Source organism: Aquarana catesbeiana, linkage group LG01 (genome assembly GCF_042186555.1).
Source record: "Aquarana catesbeiana isolate 2022-GZ linkage group LG01, ASM4218655v1, whole genome shotgun sequence".
NCBI classification, from domain to species: Eukaryota; Metazoa; Chordata; class Amphibia; order Anura; family Ranidae; genus Aquarana; species Aquarana catesbeiana.
The window spans coordinates 690,532,685-690,559,137 of NC_133324.1; the positions used below are offsets into that span (position 1 = coordinate 690,532,685).

At 40.9% G+C, this 26,453-nt stretch overlaps 1 protein-coding gene across 3 annotated transcripts in view; it reads left to right on the plus strand.

Annotated features, from left to right (window-relative positions):
- Positions 1-26,453, plus strand: part of AFG2A (AFG2 AAA ATPase homolog A) — a 621,949-nt gene that overhangs the window by 119,516 nt on the left and 475,980 nt on the right. For 2 of the 3 annotated variants that reach the window (XM_073603610.1, XM_073603621.1), the window contains exons 10-11: positions 7,377-7,531; positions 22,966-23,175. In XM_073603610.1, coding sequence (XP_073459711.1) covers positions 7,377-7,531; positions 22,966-23,175 — 365 coding nt within the window. The remainder of the gene's footprint in view (positions 1-7,376; positions 7,532-22,965; positions 23,176-26,453) is intronic. The other variant, XM_073603630.1, reaches the window with a different exon arrangement.

A 26,453-nucleotide genomic window follows, 5' to 3' on the forward strand; every position in this document is an offset into this window, starting at 1 on the left:
TCAATATTGGCACAAAACCTTCAGACCTCTGCTAGAAAGCTGAACATGAAGAGGAATTTCATACAGCATTAGAACGACCCAAAGCATACATTCATATAAACATAGGAATGGCTTCACCAGAATAAGATTCAAGTTTTGGAATGGCCCAGCCAGAGCCCAGACCTGAATCCGATTGAAAAACTGTGGGAGTGCTGTAATAAAATCAAAATGTGCTTCAACTAAGTATTAGTTTAAGGGGGCGTGCACGCTTGTGCAACTTTATTATTTTATTTTTATCCCCCCCCCCTAGATTTCAGTTTGTTTTTTAATTGAGTTGTACAGTTTATAGGTCACATTAAAGTTGGAAAAGTTCTGAAATGATTTATCTTTGTCTCATTTTTTTACATAAAAAAAACCTGACATTTTAACAGGGGTGTGTAGACTTTCTATATCCACTGTACAGTTGTATCACCAGTGTTTTCTTTTTAGAATTAAAGGTTAGGTTCACCTTTTTCTTTTTTTTCTTTTTGTACATTCCAGCTCCCTTATGTACCAATTAATGTATCTTGGTTGCAGAAAGATTTTGCTTTCTTTGTTTTCTAGAACAAGGCCCTACCTTAGCCCTTTTTGTGTTCCATAGAAAGCTTCTTGACTTTTTGGTATGTAGATTCAGGAGGTGAGAGTCAGAAAGACACAGGAAGTAGTTCACCAGCTGACCTCTTTAATAAACACATCCTACACCCATCAACTAGGTTTGCATGGCTTCCCTCCACGTGTGCATTTGCCTGGCTAGTCAATATAAGTTGGCATGTTTACACAGCATCCCCATTGTCCCTCCAGATGGGCCCTGGCCAGATGCTAAACTCTCTGGGGCCGTGGGTTGGACACCCCTGATGTAGTGCAAAGGCCTTCCTGATTGGATACAGAGTAAACGGATAGCTATATTGTATGGCCAACTTTATACACCTAAAATGAACTAGTCGCGCTTTAATTGCCATTAATTGTTATTGTCACCCCAAATGCAGAAGCAAACACATATTTTGCCACGTGAAAAAAAAGTGTCAAACGCAGTAAAAGGCACAGAGAAAATGTGCTAACTGCAACATGCCAAACTGTCCCATGAGCTACTTTGCTACGTGTAGGGCAGCCCATTGCAATCAACAGGCTGCCTTATGTGTGTCACAGGAAAAATGAGCCAAACAACATGATCTCCCACTTTGCTAGTTGTGAACGGGGCCTAAAGATTCTTTACACAAGAACAATGAGGCTCTATTCACATCTTTGTGTTTCCAAATGCATGGCAAACCACACAGAAAACCCACACTTTGCAGTGCTTTTCAGAAACGTGGTGCAAATGCACTAAAAAGCATGGTAAAAAATGCACCAAGCTTCACTCTAAAAAAAGTTCTGGCGCTTCTTTGAGATTGTTGTGCGTAGGGGAGACCATTCAAGCAATGCGTGATGACCCCCCCCTCCCAAAAAAAAAAACACCCATGGGGAAACCTAAGTTCCCACTTTTATGAAGATGGTGAACGGGACCTGTCAGCTGAGTGTCTCCATTCACTCCCTACTATGTATAAAGCTGGCCATACACTATGCAATCTGATTTCCTTTGGATTTCCTTGAACTATGGAATAGGAGGACCCACCTGAACAACCTGAAACAAAATGTAATTTGTATCAAATCAGGCAAGCTCTTGCACTACATAGCTGATGGGAGATCTAAAGGAGCTTGTACAATCAGATTGTAATGTGTATGGTCACCTTAAGAGAATAAGTAGGTGAGTGGGTAGAAATAAAAGGTGGTGGTATAGTAATGAGAGAGGTGTGGTCCAGACTGGTAATACACACCCTAGCATATCCTTTTCTGTAATGCAACAACACAATGAATGATGGGAGATGACCTACAGGAAGTAACGCAAGAAGAAGGAATATTTATAACTCTGAAACATTAAATTTTAAACCATCTTTGAATGAGTTAAATGAGAAATAAGAACCTTGGGATGGCTGGGCCAGAAATGACAGTAGAAAACGGTTCTATTTACCGGTATTATTAAAAGTGAAATTCTGCCCGAAAAGGTGAATTAGTCCTTTAATATTCTGACTAATTAATGTTTTATTGTAATGCAAATAATTAAAGCTGCAGGTGACATATGTACTTTAATAGATGCCTTCTAAATATATTGTTTTGTAGGAATGTTATCTATTATTAGTAAAGTATTCTTATTTCCACAGGAAGACAAAAGCTGGTCATAGTTGGATAGAAAAACTAACAAAAAGTCAACATTTCTGATTGTTTTTAACATCTAATTGACTTCTACTACTACACCTAGTGCTCATGCGCATTTCATTTAAAATATATATTTTTTTTTTAACTATTGACCGAACATCGCTTGAAAAAAAAATTCCATTGTTTGTTCGTTCATTTTCAATCTTGGAATGGAAATTGTCTGTCGCAGTAAGAAAGCTATTTATTTGAAAATCGAACAATCCATTGACTGATTTGATTTTTTGTATGTTTTTCTATTCATGTATGGCCAGACTTGGTTTCATTTCTGTTCAGTCGACAGAAACGTGGTGGATGGAGGAATCCCCCCCCCCCCCTTTTCCCCCGGGACAGTATATTCTGACTGATTATATGTTACACTCTGCTGAATTCTAGCCCCATGGTGAATTCATTTACCTGCAATCCATGTGTTAACAGTATCAAAAAAATAAAGTAAGGCCCCTTTCACATGTGCAGACCGTTCAGACCCGCTATCAGTTTTTTCAGGTGGATCTGCACCTCTATGGGGCGGAGGCGGACTTGTCATCCGCCGACTCAGCGGGGATCAACGGAGTGATCCCCGCTGAGCAAGTGGGGGAGTAAAAACGGATCCACATGTGTGAAAGGGGCCTTAATCAGTAGTCCAATAGAGACATAAGGTTTGTCAGACTGATTAAATTAACTTTTTATTTTATAAATGATGGTCTAAACCAAAAAAAGAACAAAGCAAAACCATATGCGCCTATCATTCACATTAATTGCAAATGGGCAGTCTCTGTTCTTATTAGCAAATCCTTACCCTACACAATCCACTTGATATTACCTGATCTGAGGTAGATATATGACCCTAGTAGGGCAGAAGTTAAAATCCAAAGAATCGTTTTGGTCAATATTGCTTAATGCTTATGCCCTTCCTTCCCCATTCCAGTCTCAAATACCGTATGATATGGAAAAACTGGCTTTGTCTGTGGCCTTTTGAATGTACTAGCTGGTGATTTTAACAATATACTAGATCGTTTTCTGGATAATTTCAGTCCACTCAGACCTCTAAATCCTGATCTTTTGCCACGGCCAATGCAACCTTATTTACAGAAGTTTTGAGATGAGAAAATATCCATATTAAAAGCTTCTCCTATTTATCATGCACTTACAAATAGTCCTTGACAATCAATCAGGCTTTAGGGAATTCATCTTTTTTGCAAGTGGTGGCTGCCACTCTGTACCTGCCACTCCAACCGTTCTCCATTGTCCACTATTTTTACTCTTCTCTTGAAGCATACTGGTTCATCCTGGAAATTGGCCCTTGGCTGGCTGAGATTTGAGGTGTTTTGACAATGACCCTCAGGACTCTAATTAGTGTTCTGTTGTTTTACATGAGAAAGGTAATAAAGTTGGGAGAAACTGAACTCCCCATCAATATCAATTGACTTATCAGTTTCTTGCTACATCTTTATAAAGCCACCAATGAACATTGAGTTTGTCTGTTTAAGAATGATAGATCCTGGCTGTCCACTGTCCAATCTAACAAATATGCTCTCATCTGATGGAAATAGACCTATTGTTTAAATAGGCTAGTATTCAGATTGTTGTCTTATGTCTACTTTGCCACATAAATAGTGTTATCTGGTGGGGTTGGGGAGGCCAAGCAGGCAGCATTTAGGACTGTGTTCTTTTCTAATGGCAGCTCTGTACTCTAAAGCCTGGTACACATGGGCAGAGTATCAGTCGTTTCAACAGAAACCTGCCAATATTTGGCCCGTGAGTACATCAGCCTGCCACTCGGCCAGCTTCTGTTTAATGGGCATGCTGTAAAACCGACATCCGATCAGCATTGGCAGTCAATGGCTGCAAGCTCTGAGCGGTGTGTTCTGCCAGGGGGCTATTGTGTTCTGAAACCCCTGTCAGAATACAATAGCTCAGCAGGAAGATTACTGTTACTGTATTAACATCGCATAGTAAGTACAGTGAGCTCCTCCTGAGCTCCTCAGGTTTTTTTTTTTGCTTAGCCCGCTGGGTTGAACAAAAAAAAGTTGTACCAGCAGACCAACCTCTGGGGGATTGGATTGCTTGTATCCCAAACCAGTCTCCAAAAATTGGAAGACATGAGTCCAAAACGCAGAGATCTCCAAAATGAATAAAACCTATCCTCTGGTGATACAGAACATTTCTGACACGCAGCCTTAAATGTCAAACCCATTTTATGTTATCCTCCTGGGGTGTGATGTAACTGGTGTATGAATTCAAATTAAAATGGAATAAGCTAGTTCGTAGTGCTGGCAATTTCCTCGAATCAAACCGCTTCAAGATCATCCCTTTGGTCATCATCTAGAAACAGAACAAGCTTTGTACATTTGTATTGGGTTGTCTTAAAGTGCTGAGAACCTCTAGATCAGTAATTCTCAACCAACGTTCCGTGGAACCCCATGGTTCCTCCAGCTATTGCTAGGGGTTCCTTGAGCTTTTGCTGTTTGACCTCCTATTTAATAATGCCTGCATAGTTCCAGGGCCAATGTCATTTGATAGAGCCAGCAGCATGGCACCAATGACCTCTTTAGCTGCCTGTAAGGGTGGCATTCTGACCACCACTGAACGGGTTCAAACCTCCTACTGACCATTAACGCAAGGGACATATTTTTTTATTGACCCCCGATTAGTTGATTTTAGTAAGGGTTCCCTGAGACCTGCAAATTATTTTAGGGGTTCCTGTGGGATAAACAGGTTGAGAAAAAATGCTGCTCTAGCTTGTAGGTAGGTAAAAAATATGAAGCAGGTTTTCCCAGAGCCTCACTGCCCATAAAAACCTTCTACTTCATCTCAGATGTCATGGATGTTTGTAAGGAAACCTTGTTAGTAATGAAATACAGTATAAGAAAAGTCCTTGCTGGGCAATAAGAGAGTCAGAGGTTGCCTGAGATTTGACAGTTGTCAACTTGTCAACTTCCATACCTCTCATGCTGTATGGAAGGTAGGAGGCTTAGTGTAAAGTCAGGTAGTTAACCGATAGGCTGTCAGATTTCAGGTGACCTTTGCCCACCAGACCTAAACTAAAGAGACCAAGTTTTTAAAGGGGGAATTATAATTTTTTTTTTGTGTTAGGCCTGTACAGTTATGCTATTTAAACGGGTAAATATTTATTTCCTATATAAGCTCAGTTGTAAAAGGATCTCTTAAAAAAATAGCAGTAGTTTGCTCCTTGTGCACCCTTTGCATCTCTAAAACATAGAATGCCCTGGTCAAGAATGGAAACCCTGCAGTGAAAAAGTGGTTAAAGGATAACACACATTTCACAAGACTCACCTGGCTTGAATGCTTATTTTGACATCTTTCTACTACTTATTAACTGGCTAAAATTAAAACTTTTTGAAAGACAGCATGCCATCCTTTCAATAGCTGAATAATTTGTCACAAAGAAGTTGAAATAAGGTTTCAGTGTATAGTTTAAGCAGTTTGGATACATTTTTATGTTGCGCACTTGTTGCTCTGGGTTCATCTAGCGAGTTTTGATGGTGTGTGTACTGTTACAACTCGCCTGTCATTGCCATTGGGCTTCTCTGGATAATTAGCTTAAAAATATGATCTGCGGTCACAATAGGGAAGATATTTGTAGCATTTCCTTTGCCTGCAGCCTGTAGCACTCTCCTTCTCCAGCTGGCCTCCTGGAATGTTTTTATTGATATTGTACCGTATCCTGTTCATTATGAATGTGCCACATTACAGGAAGTCTGTATTGCAAATATTTGTGATACTGTTACAGAGCCTGGGGAGTGAAGGCAGGTGTTCATGCCCTTTTATAGCTCTCATGTCTTTCTCTGTAGGCACCAGATGCTACAAAGTGCACTGATATTTTAACTGCCCATAGATATTAAAGAACGGTCAGATGTGCATGCATGATCCGACAGTCTCACCCTATTTTCTTAGCCAGTTTTTCTCCTAAACAGGAGTGCTTTAGTGACACAAATGCACCTGTTTAGGGTAAAAGGGAGAGAGAGGATCACTTGCAGACAGTTCTGGCACCAGAGAAAACAGTGGTGAGTGGAAAAGGTAGTTCCCCTACTCTCATGCATGTACCCTGATCTGTTAGAGCAGTGGATATCAACTGACATCACCAAAGGGCGAATATATTTTTCAGTATATGTAATACTAGAGAGGACTGTCAGAGACTACAGATATACTAGATAAAATGTTGGTCATACATTTGCTACAGGTTTTGGATGGAGATGGAAAAGATGCTGCAGAAGACAGTGAGAGATTGGGGATATGTTCCATGAGACTAGTAGAGATTGCTGCTATTACTTCTTTATATGCTTCCACTACAGACTGCTGTCCAATGGCTGCACAGGAAGTGCCAAAGGACCAGAGGTTGGCCACCACAAAGGCTAAGTTTACCTTTTTTTGCACCATGTTACATGTTACACCAGCACTTGTGGGTGTAACATGTAACATGGTGCAAATGCCAGTCCCCTCCTACCCCGTGACAGCGATGTCAGTTATAAATTTTGAGTGACTAAACTTCAAGTCCCATGGTACGTGCTAACCAGCGCACCCATAGTCCATTGTCTCTTCCTCCAGCTCTGTCACTGAAAGTCGTACAGAGGTACAGGCAGAGAGTTAGAGAAAGTGTATATAGGCCTGACGCTGCACCCACAATCTATACTTTTCATAGCTCCTGTAAAAAAAAAAATAATATAGGACATTTTTTCCTGCAAAATTTTTGCATTTATTATTTATTTTAAAGATGAACTTAGCCTTTAACTTTTGGACAACCGGTTCCGCAGTTATATCTCAATTATAATGATACCTGTAACACTGGTGTTCTGTAATAACCAAAGAAAGGATCCTTATTCACCTATTAGCAAGTTCTTATATAGGTATATTTTGTAATAGCATAGTAAAGCTTTATTTAAAATAAAAGGTATCTGCATTCCTAATTTACACCACAAATAAAAAAGGTTTTTATTCCTCATTTTAGGATAGCGAGTTTAGTATGTAGATCATTTCTTTTTGGTTTCTTTTAGCCCAAGTCAGCATTTTCTGCTTATTAGAGCATTAGATTATAATGTTGTTTTTTTTTTTTTTCTTCTTAATATTGATTCTGATAGCAGTTTTAGTAAACCTTTTGGCTTTGTTTACAGGCTTGAATGCTCTGCGGAGAAAATTGGGAGAACTAAATAACCCATCAGACGGTGAAGTGGCTGGCTTGGTGGTAATCACTCTGAATGATTTCCTGCAGGCGATGAGTGATGTCAGGCCAAGTGCAATGAGAGAGGTTTCAGTGGATGTGCCAAAGGTAAGTCATATTTAGCACTTCCTTAAAGACTACTAGACTGGCTGTACGCAGAAATCTGAATAGCCAGTTTTAATTGCTGCAATTTTGTAGGCATACATGAAATAAACATTTACCATCTTTTAGGTAACAAATGTCACCCCTTTTAATTTAACTTATAGTGGTTCTAAAGCCTTAAGGTTTTTCACCTTAATGCATTTTTCACCTATGCATTAAGGTGAAAAACCTTCTGTGCTGCAGCATCACCCCCAGCCCCCCTTATTCTTACCTGAGCCAGATCCAATTTAGCGATGTGCACGAGAGCAGCGGTTCTCGCCTCTGTCCCCTCCTCCCTGGGCAAATGGATGGCAGCGGGAGCCATTGGCTTCCACTGCTGTCAATCAAATGCTTTGCCGAACGAGTGGGGGGCAGGGCTGAGCCACCCATTCTGTGTTAATAGACGCAGACAGGGCAGCTCTGGAGCAAACACACACGGATGCCCCTATGGGGGCACTTGCCGAAGACGATGAGCCTGGAGCACTGATAGGGTACCACAGAAGAAAAAGATCGGGCTGCTCTGTGCAAAACCATTGCACAGAGCAGGTAAGCATAACATGTTTGTTACTTTAATTTTTTTTTAATTAAAGCGGAGTTCTGCCTGCAAAAAAAAAAAGAAAGAAAGGTCAGCAGCTAAAAATACTGCAGCTGCTGACTTTTAATATAAGGACACTTACCTGTCCAGGACGCCCGCGATGTCCTCACCTGAAGCCGACCTGTCCCTGGGCTCCGGGTGCAGGCGCCGGCATCTTCAGTAAGGGAAACAGCAAGTGAAGCCTTGCGGCTTCACAGCCTGTTTCCTACTGCACTTGCGCGAGTTGGGCTGCGCGTTCTGAATGGTCCCTGCTGTCTTCTGGGACCTGTTTGTCTCCCAGAAGACAGTGGGGGAGGGGGGAAGGAGGAGGGGCCGGACATAATGTAGTTCGCCACAGAATCTGTGGCGCTCTTTCGTCGGAAGTGGTAGTAAATACCTGTATTTGATAGGTATCTGCTCCCCCTTGAAAGGTGCCAAATGGGACACCGGAGGGGGGGGTGGAGGAACTGGATCAGCAGAAGTTTAATTTCTGGGTGGAACTCTGCTTTAAGCTTTTAAAATTGCTTTCATTTTCTGAGCTTCATTCTTTAGCTGGTGTGTGTGGCTTGTATGCTGGTTATCAAAAGTCACCTGAATTTTGAGCCCATGTCCAGGCTTTATTTGTATTTTTAATATATTCATCCTCTCCATGCTCCATCGCTACCTTTGTAAATCTAAGCTACTGTGGACCCACTTATTAAGTTTAGAGGGTCATGGAGGATTGGTGAGTGCACAATTTGAGTGTGAGCACCAAGAGAACATGAGTTTTTTGTTTTGGTAAGGAGGAGTTTTGTAGTCTACCACACACGGTTTGCTGGAGCATTTATTGAGACGTGGATGAAGACTTTAGACTTTGGAGAGACATTCATTTGTGGTATATAATTTATTAAAGTATAAGGGACACACTGGATAGACTATGAATTTACTTTATGGTTTTTCACTGGATACTTACCACGTTAATAGAGTTGTTTTGACAAGTTTTACAAAATTACAGTATTTATGTACAGTATCTCACAAAAGTGAGTACACCCCTCACATTTCTGCAATAATGTTATTATATCTTTTCATGTGACAACACTGTAGAAATTACACTTTGCTACAATGTAAAGTAGTGAGTGTACAGCTTGTATAACAGTGTAAATTTGCTGTCCCCTCAAAATAACTCAGCACACAGCCATTAATGTCTAATCCGCTGGCAACAAAAGTGAGTACACCCCTAAGTGAAAATGTCCAAATTGGGACCAATTAGCCATTTTCCCTCCCCAGTGTCATGTGACTCGTTAGTGTTACAAGGTCTCAGGTGTGAATGGGGAGCAGGTGTGTTAAATTTGGTGTTATCGCTCTTACTCTCTCATACTGGTCACTGGAAGTTCAACATGGCACCTCATGGCAAAGAACTCAGAGAATCTGAAAAAAAGAATTGTTGTTCTACATAAAGATGGCCTAATATATTGCCAAGACCCTGAAACTGAACTGCAGCACGACCATACAGCGGTTTAACAGGACAGGTTCCACTCAGAACAGGCCTCGCCACGGTCGATCAAAAAAGTTGAGTGCACATGCTCAGCGACATATCCAGAGGTTGTCTTTGGGAAATAGATGTATGAGTGCTGCCAGCATTGCTGCAAAGGTTGAAGGGGTGGGAGTCAGGCTGTCAGTGCTCAGACCATACGCCACACACTGCATCAAATTGCTGTGCATGGCTGTCATCCCAGAAGGAAGCCTCTTCTGAAGATGATGCACAAGAAAACCCGCAAGCAGTTTGCTGAAGACAAGCAGAATAAGGATATGGATTACTGGAACCATGTCCTGTGGTCTGATGAAACCAAGATAAACTTATTTGGTTCAGATGGTGTCAAGCGTGTGTGGTGGAAACCAGGTGAGGAGTACAAAGACAAGTGTGTCTTGCCTACAGTCAAGCATGGTGGTGGGAGTGTCATGGTCTGGAGCTGCATGAGTGCTGCCAGCATTGAGGAGCTACAGTTCATTGAGGGAACCATGAATGCCAACACGTACTGTCACATACTGAAGTAGAGCATTAGCCCCTCCCCTTGAGGACTTGGCGCAGGGCAGTATTCCAACATGATAACGACCCCAAACACACCTCCAGGACGACCACTGCCTTGCTAAAGAAGCTGAGGGTAAAGGTGATGGACTGGTCAAGCATCCTCAACAGAAGGTGGAGGAGCCCAAGGTCTCTAACATCCACCAGCTCCTTGGTGAACTCCATGCACAGGAGGGTTAAGGCAGTGCTGGAAAATAATTGTGGCCACACAAAATATTGACACTTTGGGCCCAATTTGGACATTTTCACTTAGGGGTGGACTCACTTTTCTTGCCAGCAGTTTAGACATTAATGGCTGTGTGTTGAATTATTTGGAGGGGACAGCAAATTGACACTGTTATACAAGCTGTACACTCACTACTTTACATTGTAGCAAAGTGTCAGTTCTTCAGTGTTGTTACATGAAAAGATTTAATAAAACATTTACAAAAATGTGAGAGATGTACTCACTTTTGTGAGATACTGTATATAAGGGGAGCACAGCACTTTATTGTATTTATCACAAAATAACTGTTATTCACTTAGGGGGTTATATGGTTCACAGTGCTAGTGCCTTCCAAGGGGTAGGGACACCACAGTAGTAGCATAAGAACAGGGTATTTGTAGTTTTTCCCCTGGCTTTTTTTTGGCCCTGTTTTTCCTGAATCAAGGGTCAGGAATTATCCTACGGCTGTTGACCAATTGTTTTTTCCGATGGAAATGTTCTATCTGTCCAAGCTTCCTTTTCTTCAAGAGTCAAGAAAAAAAGGACATAGTATGTCTGTTTTTTTACTCTGGTGCTTGGCCCAGTTAACATTATGTTTTGTTGAGCACCTTCGTTGTTGGTCTGTTTTTTTTCTCCTGTTCAGGTAGTGTGCTGTTTTGGGTTGGTTGGTCCTCCCATTTGCTGATTGAGATCCTTGGCTACTTCTTGTAGCACTTACTTTCCCTTAGTGATGTTTATCTGCCCTGGTTTGGAGCACCAAGTTGATCCCTGCTGCCCTGTCCTTGGCTATGGCATTTTCTAAATTGATTGGCCCTTTTTTATCCAGCCTCCTTTCAGGCATTGATTGCTTTAGATACTCTTGAAGTATGATTTCCTTTGTTTTGGATCTCTTAGAAGCTTTTGTTCACTCCTCAGTTGGACTGTATTTGGAGGTCCCAACTGGTTAAGAATTTCTTCAATTACAGTGTCTTTCAGTACATGATAAAAAAAGGAAGATATTTGTACTTACTGTATTATTTTTTATTCAAGTCCATTAAGGGACCAATGTCCTGTCCTCTTTGTCGTGAGCTTTATGTACTGCTTGCTCACAAAATAGGCATGACAGTTGGAGGCAGAGTTGTACATTGCTGGCTTAACTTTTTTGTTTGCCATTGCTCCAACTTCCTGAAGGCCAAAACCCGACTGTTTAAAGCGCAACTCCACTTTTGTTGAGAAAAAAACATTCCCCCTGCATGATCTATGTACATTGCAAATATTATAACAACCTTTGTTGCAGATTCCTACCTTTTTTGTTATTCTGAAAAAATCCATGTGTGTTTGTCTGTGCCTCTGTGCTGAGTGGTACTTGTACTCGTGCAAATGCTCTGATGCTTGACCCGATACCTGGACAGTCAGGGACAATTGGTGTGGCAGTGGGGGAGTGGCTTTCAATAAAGCATCTGACAGACGCTTCTCCTCCTCTTCGCCCCCCCCCCCGTGGCTTTCAGCTGCTTTATTGAAAGCCACACAGGGAGATCGGTGATCGTAACTCCCTACACCGCTGCACCAATCGCCCCTGACTGTCCCCTGTATCCTCCTCCGGTCCCCCTCCATGTCCTCCTCTGTGTTCTATGTTCAGTTTATGAAAGGAGAGGAGCCGCTGTCTCCTGTCCATTCATCTCTATTGCAGCTGAGGCTGCAGAGAAAGGGACTGGGGAATATCTGTCCTCCTTTTCCTGTCTCAAAGGGGAAATGTTTAGTCCCCTGACATCTCACCAAAGCCCCCCCTACCCCTCCCCCCAAGAGGGTTGATTAAAAAAAAAAAGTAACATTGCAATAAATAAATATTTAAAAGTAAAATTGTAAAAATAATAAAAAAATAAAAAAAAACTCTGACACTAACCCCTCACACTCCCCCCCCCCCCACAAAAGAAAGAATTGTAAATAAATATATATATATATAAATATATATATATATATATATATATATATATATATATATATATATTGTAAAAAGATAAAATTGTAAAAAAAAAACAAAAATATATATAAAAACAACTACTGACACAGTCCACGCTTCATCAGTGCCACCTATCAGTGCCCATCAGTGCTGCATATTAGTGCCACTGTCACATGACATTGAAAAAAGTATCAGTAATCGGTATAAAAAAGTATTGGTGCTTGTACTCAGTCTTAAAAAAGTGGTATCCGTGCAACCCTAAATTAATAACCCCTAGCATTGGTTGCAGCGAGTGCAGTAATAGTCCCTAGGATTTGTGTCAGTGGATGCAGTAATGACCCCCAACATTGGTATCAGTGGATGCAATAATAACCTCCAGCATTGGTGTCAGTGGATGCAATAATATCCCACAACAATGGTGTCAATGGATGCAATAATAGACCCTAACATTGGTGATCACTAACAGGTAAATTTAAAGTGTATGTCACCCCAGCATTTCACATTTCTGCTATGTGTCTGTGTTACCATGTACAGTACTTGTATCTAGGGCTGGGGAAAAATTCGCTTTAAATCTTGAATCGAGTTGAGAGGTCAAATCGATTCAAAATTTAAATAAATCGATTTTTTTTAGATTTTTTTTTTTCACCGCGCCGGTCCTGAGGCGCTGCGGGCATAAGTTTTTAGGCGAGGCCGCAGCTTCGGCCTAGTCCGCGGCTTTGGCCGGATGCCGTGGACTAGGCCGAAAGCCGCGGCCTCGCCTAAAAGCTCATGCCCGCAGCGCCTCAGGACCGGCGCGGTTTCCAAAGAAAAAAAAAAAACTCGATTCGAATTGTGAATCGAGTTTTTTTTTTAAGAGAATCAAAGATTTTTTTTTTTTTAAAGGAAATCTCCCAGCCCTACTTGTATCTAAAAGTATCTTGTTCTCATTGCTTCCCTTGTGTTAAATACCTGTTTCAATCTGACTAAGCCAGGCACAGAAGCACATCCATCCTAGCGTGGTTAGTTTGCTTCTTTGCATTCTGCTTGGGAGCACAGGCCTGTCTGTTCCCCAGTAGTCAGACTTCTGCTGACACACCCCCTCCAGCTCTTCACTGGGAAGATCATTGTTTTGCTGTTTCTCTGCACCCTGCTGACTCCCCCCTCCCCAATTTTTTTGATGTTGCACAATATTTTAGCAGCCGTTTTTAAAACACAAATTTTCAAAAAAAAACACTTTATCCACTTGACCTCGGAAGGTTTACTCCCCTTCATGACCAGGCAGTTTTTTGCGATATGGCACTGCATTACTTTAACTGACAATTGTGCAGCCGTGCGACTATTTACCCAAATAACATTTATGTCCCTTTTTCCCACAAATAGAGCTTTAATTTGGTGGTATTTGATCACCTCTGTTGTTTTTATTTTTTGTGCTGTAAACAAAAAAAGACCGACAATTTTGAAAAAAAAAACAATATTTCTTACTTTCTGCTATAAAACATATCCAAAAAAAAAAAAGGAAAAATATGTATTCTGCTACATGTTTTTGGTAAAAAAAAATCCCAATAAGCGTATATTGATTGGTTTGTGAAAAAGTTATATATATGGAATCGATTTATGGAATTTTTATTTATTTTACTAGTAATGGCGGAGATCAGCGACTTATAGTAGGACTGCGATATTACGGCAGACAAATCGTACACTAAGTGACACTTTTTGGGGACCAGTGACCCTAATACAGTGATCAGTGCTAAAAATGTGCACTGTCACTGTACTAATGACAATGGCTGGGAAGGGGTTAACATCAGGGGTGATCAAGGGTTTAACTGTGTGCCTGACCTGTGCTTTTGTACTCTGTGTGAGGTGCTTGTACTATGGGAAGGCATAGATTCGTGTTTCTGCTTTGCGCAACCTTCCCTTCTCACAGAACGGCGATCTGCCTTGTTTACATAGGCAGACCGCCATTCTGCCTGTGTCCTGAATGATTGGCGAGTCCTGGCGAACATCACATCCGGTAGACCAGCTGATTGGCTGCTGCTGTGTCCAAGCACATCGGGAGCGGGTCGCCAGCGGTGCGCATGTACGCCCCAGACTTGGAAGTGCAGGATCACGTACAGGTATGGCGTTGTATATGTATGTATACAGTTGGCAAGCAGTTAAAGCAGTATTCAGCTCAAAAGCAAACATTTATTATATTGCAACTTACCAATTCTTTGATGTGATGGCTATATTAGTTTCCTTTTTTTAGGCTTTCTTTCTTCTATTTTCATCTGGTGATCCAGTCAGCGAGTCTTTTTTTTTTTTCAGTATAAATCACGTCTTAGAATCAACCAATTTGTCTAGCTGGAATCATCCCCCGATCGACTGCAACCGGTATCCTCTACACCTTAAGCACAGGGAACCTCTCCCACAGGAGTCCGATGTATAAGGAACCTCCCCTTGTCAGAAGTACCCAGCAATGGAAACAAACAGTCTCATAGCATAACTCTGTAAATTTATTGATCCCACAAATCCCCCCTCAAGTAGTGAACTTACAATGTTAAAATTCTTTAAAAGCATATAAAAAGCATGTAGCAGTTTGAATCATTGCTCAGAGCATGAGGTTCTCACCGCTCATAGGGTGACTGCTCGTGGTGATCCCAGGTTGAGCGACACTGTCACTGACCGACACTGTAGCCGCATGTCCACGTCCTAACGCATATCGTCATAGACTTCATCAGAGGGCCAATCTGACGATACGCGTTTGGGTGCACCAAATTGCATGGTAACAAAGTACCATGTGTTCTGATTTAAAAAAAAAGATCATGGACTTCTTTAGTACATTTTTCACATGTAAGACAGCCCATTGAAATGTATAGACTGCCTTAAATGCAGCGCGTGGGAAGGGGCAAAAAACACATGCATGTTCCTTCGCACTCACATAGGTGGTAGATGTAAGAGTTACATTGCAGTGACCGAAACTGTAGCCGCATGGTCACACTCTAACGCATATCGTCATAGACTTCATCAGAGGGCCAATCTGATGAAGTCTATGATGATACGCGTTAGGGTGTGACCATGCTTCTACAGTGTCAGTGAGACTGTCGCTCAACCCCAGATCACCGCGAGCAGTTACCCTACGAGCGTTGAGAGCCTCACACTCAGACTGCGCAATGATCTAGCTTTTTATATGCTTTTAAAGAATTTTAACATTGTAAGTTCATTACTTGAGGGGGGATTCATTGGATCAATAAATTTACAGAATTACGCAATGAGACAGTTTGTTGCTGGGTACTTCTGACGAAGGAAGGTTCCTTATGCATCAAACTCCTGCGGAAGAGGTTCCCTGTGCTTAAAGTGTAGTGGATACCGGTTGCAGCTGAGGATTCCAGCTGGACAAAGTGGTTGATTTTAAGGCGTGATTAATACTTAGATCTGGTGAGTGTAACATCTATAAAGAGTGGCACCCCACGAGGTGTGGTGATGGGATCTTTGAAGCAACTATGATCATTGTTTCCTGCCCTAAGTTGAAATTAAGTTTTTGAACTCGGATGAAAGGAACCCTCACCCATTGATGATCACTTACCTGATCACACTCTTCCTCATGGCTCTCTCTCTATCCATACTGGGACTTCACTTGTGCTGTGGGCAGAGATAACTGCCCTCGGTAAGTCTTTCTTTTAGTGCCAGGTGCTGGAATACAGAGATAGTTCCAGCACCTGGCACACTCCTGCTTCTCTGGTGTCTATCTGGCGCACAGTAGCTTCCTTGCCACACACAGGGAGTCAGGGGGCCATGTGTTGTGTACCAGGGGACTAACAGTTGTGAATTTTTTTTTAATACACCCCTTTTTGATATACACCTTTCTGTTTTAGTAAAAGTGGTCACAGGGATAAAATGAGAGTGTGCCTCTAACTGGTGGTGGACACAAACAGTAATTCAAATATGACAGTGGTTTTAACTAAACCTTTGCTACTTCAAAACAAGAAAACAAAAGTTTGGACTGTATATATATATATATATATATATATATATATATATGTGAGAAAAACTGTGGGGGCACTGTAATAGAGGAGGTGACCAGATCACCAGCTAAAAACAGGTGGTGGTGGTGGGGGGGGGGGGGGGACTAAAAAAAAAAAAGACTGATGCAGCCACTACATCTAATGTTTGGTAAACTGCAGTAAATTACATATTTGGTTTTGGGTTTAATACCACTTTAAAATTGGGAGCTTCCTGAGTCATAGCCCTATCCTAGCACTAGAGGTATTTTTTACCCATCAGACACGGACACAGCCTGCTTTGTCCCTCCATGCATCTAACAGCGCATGCAAGTTTGGGTGCGCTAAATCGCATGGTAACAAAGTACCATGTGTTCTGGTGCCGCATGATTTTTAAAAAAAGGATCATGGACTTCTTTAGTACATTTTCACATGTAAAATTAATTGAATTAATTGCTCATTGAAATTAATAGACTGCCTTAAATGCAGCGCATGGAAATGTGCAAATAAAGCATTGAAGGTTCCTTCACACTCACATAGGTGTGAGCCTTAAAGTGTATTCACTTGATGCTGCAGCCAGTTTACTGACACAGAACATTTTCATGGTGCTTCTAGTTTACCAACATGGAAAAGATGGAGAAAAGAAAATCAGATAGCTAAAATGTGTCACCTAATGTGGTAGATGTAACAGTTACATTGCAATTATGCTTTTATATAATTGTACTCATTTCTTGTTTTCTCATGATGGGGAATGTTATTATGGTCAACAGTTAGAAATAGGTAATTTTATATGAGTAAAGCCTTATACACACAATAAGATTATCGGACGAATGATCGTCCATTTTTTTTGCTTGCTGGTCTCCATATCGAATGCGAATAGGTTACTAAAGTACGACCTAAAAAAAATTCAGAAGTGCTGTAATGTAATTATATTGTATTTTCGGACGAAAGCTATACTGATTAAACGAAAATTGCATCTGGCATCATACAAGAAAAATGTTCGTGTTTGTCGTCTGTCGTCTAAAATTTCAGACAACAGCTGTGTAGTAATGATCAGATTATCGTACAATCGTTTAGAAAGTTGAATTTTTCATCCGCTTTTCTCATGTGTACGAGGCTTAAGTGCTCCAATCAGGGAAGACACTTGCCTGTGTTTGCGCTCACTAACTCTCAGGGCTATTTAAAATGTGAAATAACAGAATGCCTGGATGAAAATTAGAGCAACTTAGCAGGCAGAATGTGCCATTTGTCAGCCAATTCATGTTTGATTGGAGGGTTTCTTTAAAACATTGTATATAGTGTGATGATTGCTGTCCACAGGTACACATATTTAAAAAGAACTTGGCTCTTTGCTGATTTGTGTTGAGTTGTGTGTTGCAATCTGGAAAGACAGTGATATAACCACCATATGTAGAGGACTACTATCAGTCTGCAGTTTTTACAAAAGGGAAAAATAATTTCCTCTTCTGGAATAAATTCTCCTTTCCTGTATAGTTTCAGATTCCAGTAACTGGACGCCGCAAACTTAAACCACTTGGCTTTCCAACCTACACATCTGGAGATGCTGTTGCATGTCTAGTCATTTCTGAGCAATTAATCCATGTAGACTTTTCTCCCGTAAACTCCTGTTCAGGAAAGACTTTTAAAGCTAGTTAAATAAGCAGGTGATCCCTATGTGTTGCCGTTTGGTAAAAGTAGGATTAGATTTCCTTTGTGGAAGTGTGTGTGCTATTCTGTTTGACACATGAAACACCCAGTCTAAAAATACCACACGAGATCACATATGGTCTCGAAGTTTGACATTACTGGAGCTGTGTGCACATTACAGGTCTACAGTTGGCCTTGTATTGGTTATATACCAGATACATAGCATCAAGGGAAATCAATCTCAGTGTAAAGTCTTCATGGTTAAGAGTTGTAAGATTAGAAGAAGGAGCATGTGGACAATTATTGCACATCTGCACAAGATTTTAAAAGAACTCTGTGATTATTTTGCCTTTGTTGATCGTCTGTTTTCATTGCTCTGGTCCGTAGATTTTTTAAAGGATATTGCTTAATATGTTGGAGCTCTATGTATAAAAAGACAAAACAAAGTAGAGATTAGTTAAAAAGGGTCACCCACATATAACATAATCATCTAATGCATTTGATTCCTGGTCTATAGCAAATTAGCTACCCAGGAGCCCTTGACATTAATGCTTTACTTGTTGAGCATACATGATGGGGGTCCGTCCCGTGTAGGCATTTGATTCTGATTAATTGCTGAACTATTTTGACTGATATTAGTATGCTGCTAGTCAGATTTTTTTTCTCATTTGCAAACCGTTAAGACCTATGTTTCAGCTGTTCCCTGTTATCTTTAATCAGCATAAAAGTAGAGAACTAGTCAATAGTGTGCATCTGTGATAATCATAATCTCTACTTTTGAGTTGTTTTAACAGTGCAGCCTTAGCTATCAATGATTACTTGATTTTTTGTAAAGTGTTCATGTTTCCCTTTCACGGTAGGAGTGGCAGAGCAGGGTGGCAAAACGTCTTAACACAGTTGCCATAAAGGATTATGTGAAACAACATTTGTTAATGTTGAGCTTAGGTTAAAAAAAAAATGCAAGCAAGAAGGCTTTTCATTGCAAATGTAGCGCCTACCCCACATTTCCAGGGGCCTGGTGGTGACCCCCAGAGACAGGGAGGGCCGACATTCCTCCTCAGGGTGCAGGTTACTAGGCATTGTGCATGATGTACAAGGTAGAAAGATGGGCACCAGTCACTTTTAACAAAGAGGAATTTATTTCTCACAACAGGCAAAATGTGGGAGAGAGGGGTAGGTCACAGGACCTCCTTAGTCAACATTAGTATTGATGAGCAGACAGGCAGACTCCTTAGACAAAAAGGTGAGATAAGGTAGACAGTGTTACAGGAAAAGAGCCTTTAGGTTGAACCAGCACATCTGTACTTTGTAGAACAGTCTCCTATAGTAACTGAACTTTACTCACAGCATCATACGCAGTTTCCTTTGGATGAGTTCTCTATTGAAGTCCTCCCAGCCACTTCATAGTCCCCAGCTCATGCAGAGTCAGCTCTGGTGCTTCCTTAGAACTCCATCCCTCTCAGCATTGCCTCCAGGTAGTGAGCAGGCTCTCCCTTGCAGAACCTTGAACATATGGTCAGGCCTCAGGCTTTAGGCCTACCCAGCAGGAGCTGTTCCTCACACACCCACCCAGTCTGGGTGGAGAAGACCTAGATCACCTGATTCTCTCCAAATAAATACCTTCTCCCAGCATGCAAAGCGGCCCGTCTGATTGGCTATGAAAGGTGTGTTTATTCATAACCTGAATTCACTGTAGCTCATCATACTAATGCCAAAGGCAACACTGCCATTTACTGACAAAAGGGAGAAGCCAGAACTGAAACAGGATTAGGAGAAAACCCATTTGATCCATAAAGACTACAAATTAGCCAGGCTAGCTACCACCCAGCACAGCTAGATTTACCTATAGCCCTGTTTTGGGACAAGGGTGGTACTCAAACAGACTTACTATAGGGCTGATGTACTAAAACTGGAAAGTGCAAAATCTGGTGAAGCTCTGCATAGAAACCAATAAGCTTCCAGTTTTTTTTTTTTTGTGCTGCTAGTTAGTTAGTAGCTGATTGGCTACCATACACAGCTTCACCAGATTTTGCACTCTCCAGTTTTAGTAAATAAACCCCTATGTATCTTTTTCAATAAATGTTGTAAATTGCTTTAGATTTTACAGTGTGAATGCATTGCTCAGTCAGGAAACGCTAGACTTCATTAAGCCTTAACACAGGTCCCTGCATGCATTCTGTTGTGGTTTTATCAGCATCAACTGCTCAAGCCCTAAAGAAGGGGGAGGCTTTTTTCCCCTGAAATGTGTTGGCTGTATCTGATGCTCTTAACCATTAAATGTTTCAAAAATTCCTTTAAGTGAGTTGAAATTTTGTACCAGATACTCCTCCATACTGTACATATCCAAGAATTTACCATCTGGCAAGACCTTCCTTTGTTACTGTCAGAGAGGTAGCAGTCTAGTACCAGAACAAGGTCCACCCATATAAGACCTTAATCATGCATCTGCTTGTGTGAAGTAAAAAAAATCACTTCATGGTAAATCCGTCCGAAATAATTTTCACTTCTATTGGTCCAGCACTACCACACACACACACACGACCCGGAAGATGATGCAACTGAGGGTGCTTGCATCGCTGGAAGACAGATCTGAGGGTGCTTGAATCGCTGGAAGACAGATAATTAATTCAGATTTGCATTAATGCAGACTACAGCTCTGCTGTAAGTGACATGTTCACCCTCTTCCAGTAAGCCTGGACAGTAGGATTGCACCGATACCACTTTTTTAAGACCCAGTACAAGTACCAATACTTTTTTTCAAGTACTCGCCGATACAGATTACCGATACTTTTTTTAATGTCATGTGACAGTGGCACTGATGTCAGTAGTTCTTTATTTTTATTTCATTTTTACAATTTAATTTTTTTCAATTCATTTTTTTTAAATTATTTTTTACAATATATATTTTCTTTGTTATTATTATTTTTTTTTATCAGCCCTGTTTTTTTTTGGGGGGGGGGAGGGGCTTTGGTGAGATAGCAGGGGTCTACACAGACCCCTGATATCTTCCCTTTGAGATAGGGAAAGGGACTGAGGACACAGATCCCCAGCCCCTTTCTCTGCAGCATCAGCAGCACTAAAGATAAATGGACAGGAAACAGAGGCTTCTGTTCATTCATAAACTGAAGCATCGTAAACACTGTTTACAATGCTCAGTTATGAATGGACAGTCAGTGATCAATGACTCTGCTCATTCAGAAAAGGAAGGAGCCGGTAAATGACATATTTACAGGCTTCTTCCTCTGTTCTCCATCCTGACAGATTGGGGATGGAGGGACCAGAGGAGGACAGGGAGGATCTGGGGAGCACAGAGGTGGACCCGTAGGAAGATATGGAGAGGGACCCGGAGGAAGATATGGAGAATGACCCGGAGGAAGACACGGACAGAGACTGGAGGAGGACACAGAGGGGGACCGGAGGAGGACACAGAGGACCCAGGGTGCCGTAGCAGGATACAGGGAACAGCCGGGGGTGATCAGTGTGGCGGTGGGGGGAGTTACAATCACCGATTTCCCTGTGTGGCTTTCAATAAAGCAGCTGAAAGCTGAGGGAGGGAGAGGAGGAGAAGCGGCTGTCAGCTGCTTTATTGAAAGCCACACAGGGAGATCGGTAATTGTAACTGCCCCACCTCCGCACCAATCATCTCTGAGGCTGCCTAGGTATCAGATTAGGCATCGGAGCATTTGCACGAGTACAAGTACTCATGTAAATGCTCAGTATCTGCACCGATACCGATACTAGCATGTGTATCGGTGCAACCCTACTGGGCAGATTATCGACTCTCAGCTTCAAGTTTAAGTAGCAGATGGGTTAATCTCCCAGGTAGCTTTACAGCCTGACACTGATCATAGTACACTCTGTGGTCCCTTTGGGTGGACAGCATAAGCTGTGGTTTTCTGTATGTGTTTGCCCTCTCTTCTGCCTTCTGCATGTAGAAGGGAATATACTTAGTTTAGGATGGACCAGAGGAGATGTTAGCTTAGTTTAAAGCAGGGGTAGGCAACCTGGGGCCCTCCAGCTGTTGTGGAACTACATTTCCCATGAGGCATTGCAAGACTGGCAGTTACAATTACTCCCAGAGGCATGATGGGACTTGTAGTTCTGCAACAACTGGAGGACTCCAGGTTGCCTACCCCTGGTTTAAAGGTACTAAAATAAACCTAAAAAAGCAGTAACATTATTCTGCACTTCTGTAGGTCTTCACGAAATGTCAGCATCTATGGTATCATTTACTGCACTTGATGCATTCCTAGATGAAAATGAAAAACACTCATAGCAGTAAGGGTTTGAGCACTGAGTGAGTGTATGAACACAAAAAAGTTCTTACTGCCTTTTTCCCTAATCCCAGCCCATTTCTGCTCAAAATCTACCCATTTGACATGACATTTGTGCAAAACTGTGGCTGTTATGTTTAAGTGAGCCTTTACTGTTAGTATTTCCAGAATACGCGCACTAAAGTATTTACATTTAATCTGGACACACAATAAAAGCACTTTGAAAAAGCCCTTATAGACTTCTCTAGATAAAAGCATTGTGGAGGAATTAGTCTTCAAATTTCAAAACAGAAACCCTGAAATCTTTGTTTCCTATTACTTTTTTTGCACCAGAATCTTGACAGCCTACCAGCCATCTAATGTAAACACACAGCAGGTATTTCTAAACTGTTAGAAAGTGACTAAAACATGATTTTAGAGTCCTTGTTATGATTTTTGCAGCTGTAAAATGAATGAATGAATTATTGCACATTACAAACTGCCAGAGAGGAATGGCTTGTTTTAGAGCCTTTTTACTGCTTGGTAAAAATATGTAAATAATCAAGTGTCCATGATCTGAGCACAGATGCACTTTAAGTTCAAGTATCAGAATTGTTCCACCAAAACCAGGGTGGTGGAGTGGTAATACATTCAGGTTTCCTAAAGCTTTTAGTTCCCTCTACCACGAAGGAGGAATGATACATTATTTCAGCTAATGATTTTTTTATATTAATTTTTGTTACCTTTTATCTTCACTTCTAGGTGTCATGGTCTGACATTGGAGGGCTAGAAAATGTTAAGCTTAAGTTAAAGCAAGCAGTAGAGTGGCCTCTTAAGCACCCTGAATCTTTTATTCGTATGGGGATACAGCCACCAAAAGGTATCTTACTCTATGGTCCTCCAGGCTGCTCCAAAACCATGATTGCAAAAGCATTAGCAAATGAAAGCGGTTTGAATTTCTTGACAGTAAAGGTAAGGGCTATGTACAGTTCTCCATGTTAGTACTGTTTATTTTTCATATTGCCAGTAGCCTGGCTTAATCAGGGGTAAAAGGGTGGTGGTCTGTAAGGCAGATGCCAGTCTTCAGGAGCTTGGTTATGGCCTCAATTTTCTTTGAAAGTTACATAGACCATCTTGTTTAACCAGTAGAAACAAAAAAAACAAATCGAAAACCTCCATGTACAAAATCCTATACCCACTGTTGATTCGGAGAAAGGCATAGAAGAAATCTTGACATGAGTGCTTGTTTAAGTTTGTCTTCATATCACATGGTTTAAATAAATCTAAAGGCAATTGTACAGAAACTGTGCAGTTTTATTGTATAGTTTATGATTATCTTTACATAGATTGTATCTCCCTGTTTCCTAAATTAAGGATTAGTGTTAGAGGCGGTGTATTAAAAAAAGGAAGTATTTAATAAGAAGGACAAGCAATAATTGTCATGTTTTACTTGGATGAGAACAGGTTATGCAATTTAAAAGTATGACTAGTTTTTATATTCCTAAGTTTTATTTTTGTCATGATTTCCATCCATGGGTCAAGCATGGTGTTAAACATATGTACCCGCTTTACTATGGATTTCTTATAGAAATGTAACAGGACTTTGGGATTCTAAAATTACTGTATTACCTTCATTTAAAGCCCCGTACACAGGGGCTGAATATTGAGTGTGTGTACAGCAGCCGGTCCAACAAAAGCTGGCCGAACGTCCAGTTTCTGTCGAAGGGGTATGACCGAAAAAGGTCTGCCGATTAGCATTTGATCAACGCTTCCAGTCAGTGGGTGAGAGCGCTGACCGGTGTGTTCTGGCAAGGTGCCATCCCCCTGTCAGAACACAATAGCTCAGTGGGGAGATTGCTGTACTAACATCGGATTGCTAGTACAGGATCTCCTCCCTAGCTCTTCAATTTTTTTTCATTCAGCCCACGAAAAGAACTGAAGAGATCTAAGCAATCAAACACTGCAAATCGCTCAGTTCTCAGGGCTCCCCGAGCAGAGAGCTGTAGACTGTCAGTCACCTCTGTCTGCACTGCCCCCTCCTCGGTCACTGGAGCACAGGGCGGTGGAGGGGGCGGGATCGGCCAGCTCAGGCTCTCAGCGGTACACTGAAAGGCTGAGCCAGGTGCCGGTCCAGGCATGTGGGCGGATCTCGATTTCATTGTCACGATCTTGCCCCAGCCTGGACTAACTCTGTGATGTCAGCCCGCTGTCTGCTGAAAATGGGTCACAGGAATGCAGAACAAACTGGACTCCTATGAGCCACAGGAGAATTACAGCCAAACAAGCTTTGGCTGTACTTCTCCTTTAAGACTTAGATATTCTAAATAATATACCCTTATGGATGGGGTGATAAAAAATTACTATGACTGAAAAGCAGACATTGATAGGTTTTAAAACAATTTCTCATAATTATCCCTCACTACTTGAATTTAAAACTGCTCCTGTGGCTAAACTTTTTGTGTTCTGTAGAAGATACTGTATTCCCTTTTTGATATCTGATGAATGGAAAGAGGCCACATATCTTTATAATGTGAAGGTGCATAAAATGGGGAAAATAGTTAAATTATTATCAGGTCTAAAAAATACAATAAAAACTTAATTTCATCACGTAAATCTGAAATATTACATATCAATGTTTCATATTTTTATTTCCAACCTACAGGTGAAGCAGAAAAATGTTTTTTTTTTGTGTGTGTTTAGTAGCCAATTCTTAACAAGTCCTTTGCTAGCAGAGCTCGGTAGTTACAAATAATCCACAATCCTCTGTCATTAAATATGTAATTTCTCTCTGTGACACTATTACGGAAATATTTCCTTACTTCCTGTTCCGTTGAAGCCCATACAAAAAATATGGGGTGTGGTTGTCACTGGGACTGGAAGAAATGGTTGGAAACAAAAACATAGTCAGAAGTTCTAACTCTTCTCCACTTTACTAAAAATGTGTTTTGTTCGTGTCATCTTTGGAGATTTTTGTTAATAATCAAAAGGTACGTTAAGAAATATGACTGAAACTATTGTATTTCTTTTTAAAGTACTAATGCAAAATATGTTAAATATGTTAAAAAAAAAAAGTGGGATTTTCCAATGACAAGGTGTTCTCTAAGTTGTGAATTTGTGTCCACAGACATTACACACATACATTAGAACACAGCCTCTGTTTTCACACAAGTTACCAACTAAAGTAAAAATATGTTGTTTATTTTTAGTTTTTAAACTGTACTTTTCATCTTGATGTTTAGTATGTTTCCTGTGATGATTATTAGCTGCAATTTATTAAAAGCTGTACTGGCATTAGATCAAAGTACTTCTGGATATCAGTGTCCACATCTGGTCCTGTAATGACACCTCTGCAGGTATCCTCCTACAATGACCAGGCCAGTAATTATAGTAACTTTTCATTGTGTTGCACCTGGAACTTCCCATGCAAGTTTGGTTCTATCCACCTGTAAAGCCCCATATCAGATTTTCTGCTGATTTTTGTCTTCAGATTTACCAAAACCATGTAGTGCAAGGGCCTGCCTGATTGCATACAAATTGAAACTCTTAAGGTTTGACCTCATATTATATGGTTTTGGTGAATCCGAAGGAAAAAATCATCAGGAAATCTGATAGTGTGTATGGGGTTTTAGACAGTATTTACGCCTGGTAATGATAGCTGCAGAGAGCCGTATTTCAGTATTTCACTGTCCCTATTCTACATGACATTTGGAAAACACATTTCAGAGTATTAGATGACCATTTTGCTGAATGTACTGAGTCATTCAAACTAGCTAATTTTTGGGTAGAAGACACTGGAGAGTATTCACCGCCAATTAAAAATGCACACTAAGACCAATTTTTTGGTGCTTGTATGAGTGACCAGTTCTGATCTGGAAAAAAAAAAAAAAAAAAGATTTACATAGAATGTCTGAGTGTCACATGATTATGTTTCAAGCGTTTCCTCTTCCTGTTCTCTTATAGCTCACTGTCTTCCCTTCCCTCTGGACTGTGTATCATAAAATTCCCGATATACTTGAAGCTTTTGCAGTAACTGGATTTGGTACTTGTTTAAACTGTTGTACAGGAGTCTTTAGTTGTACTTTGAAAAGGAGGACAAAGGTTTCATTCCTCTCGGTTGCACACCCTAGCAAAGTACAACGGATCCTCCAAATTGTTTTATTTTCATTCAAGTCGACAAGACTTTTCTATTAACTAATCCACCCTGGCCCAGAGTTTAGGTTGAATCAGTTTTGCTAGCAGAATTAATTACT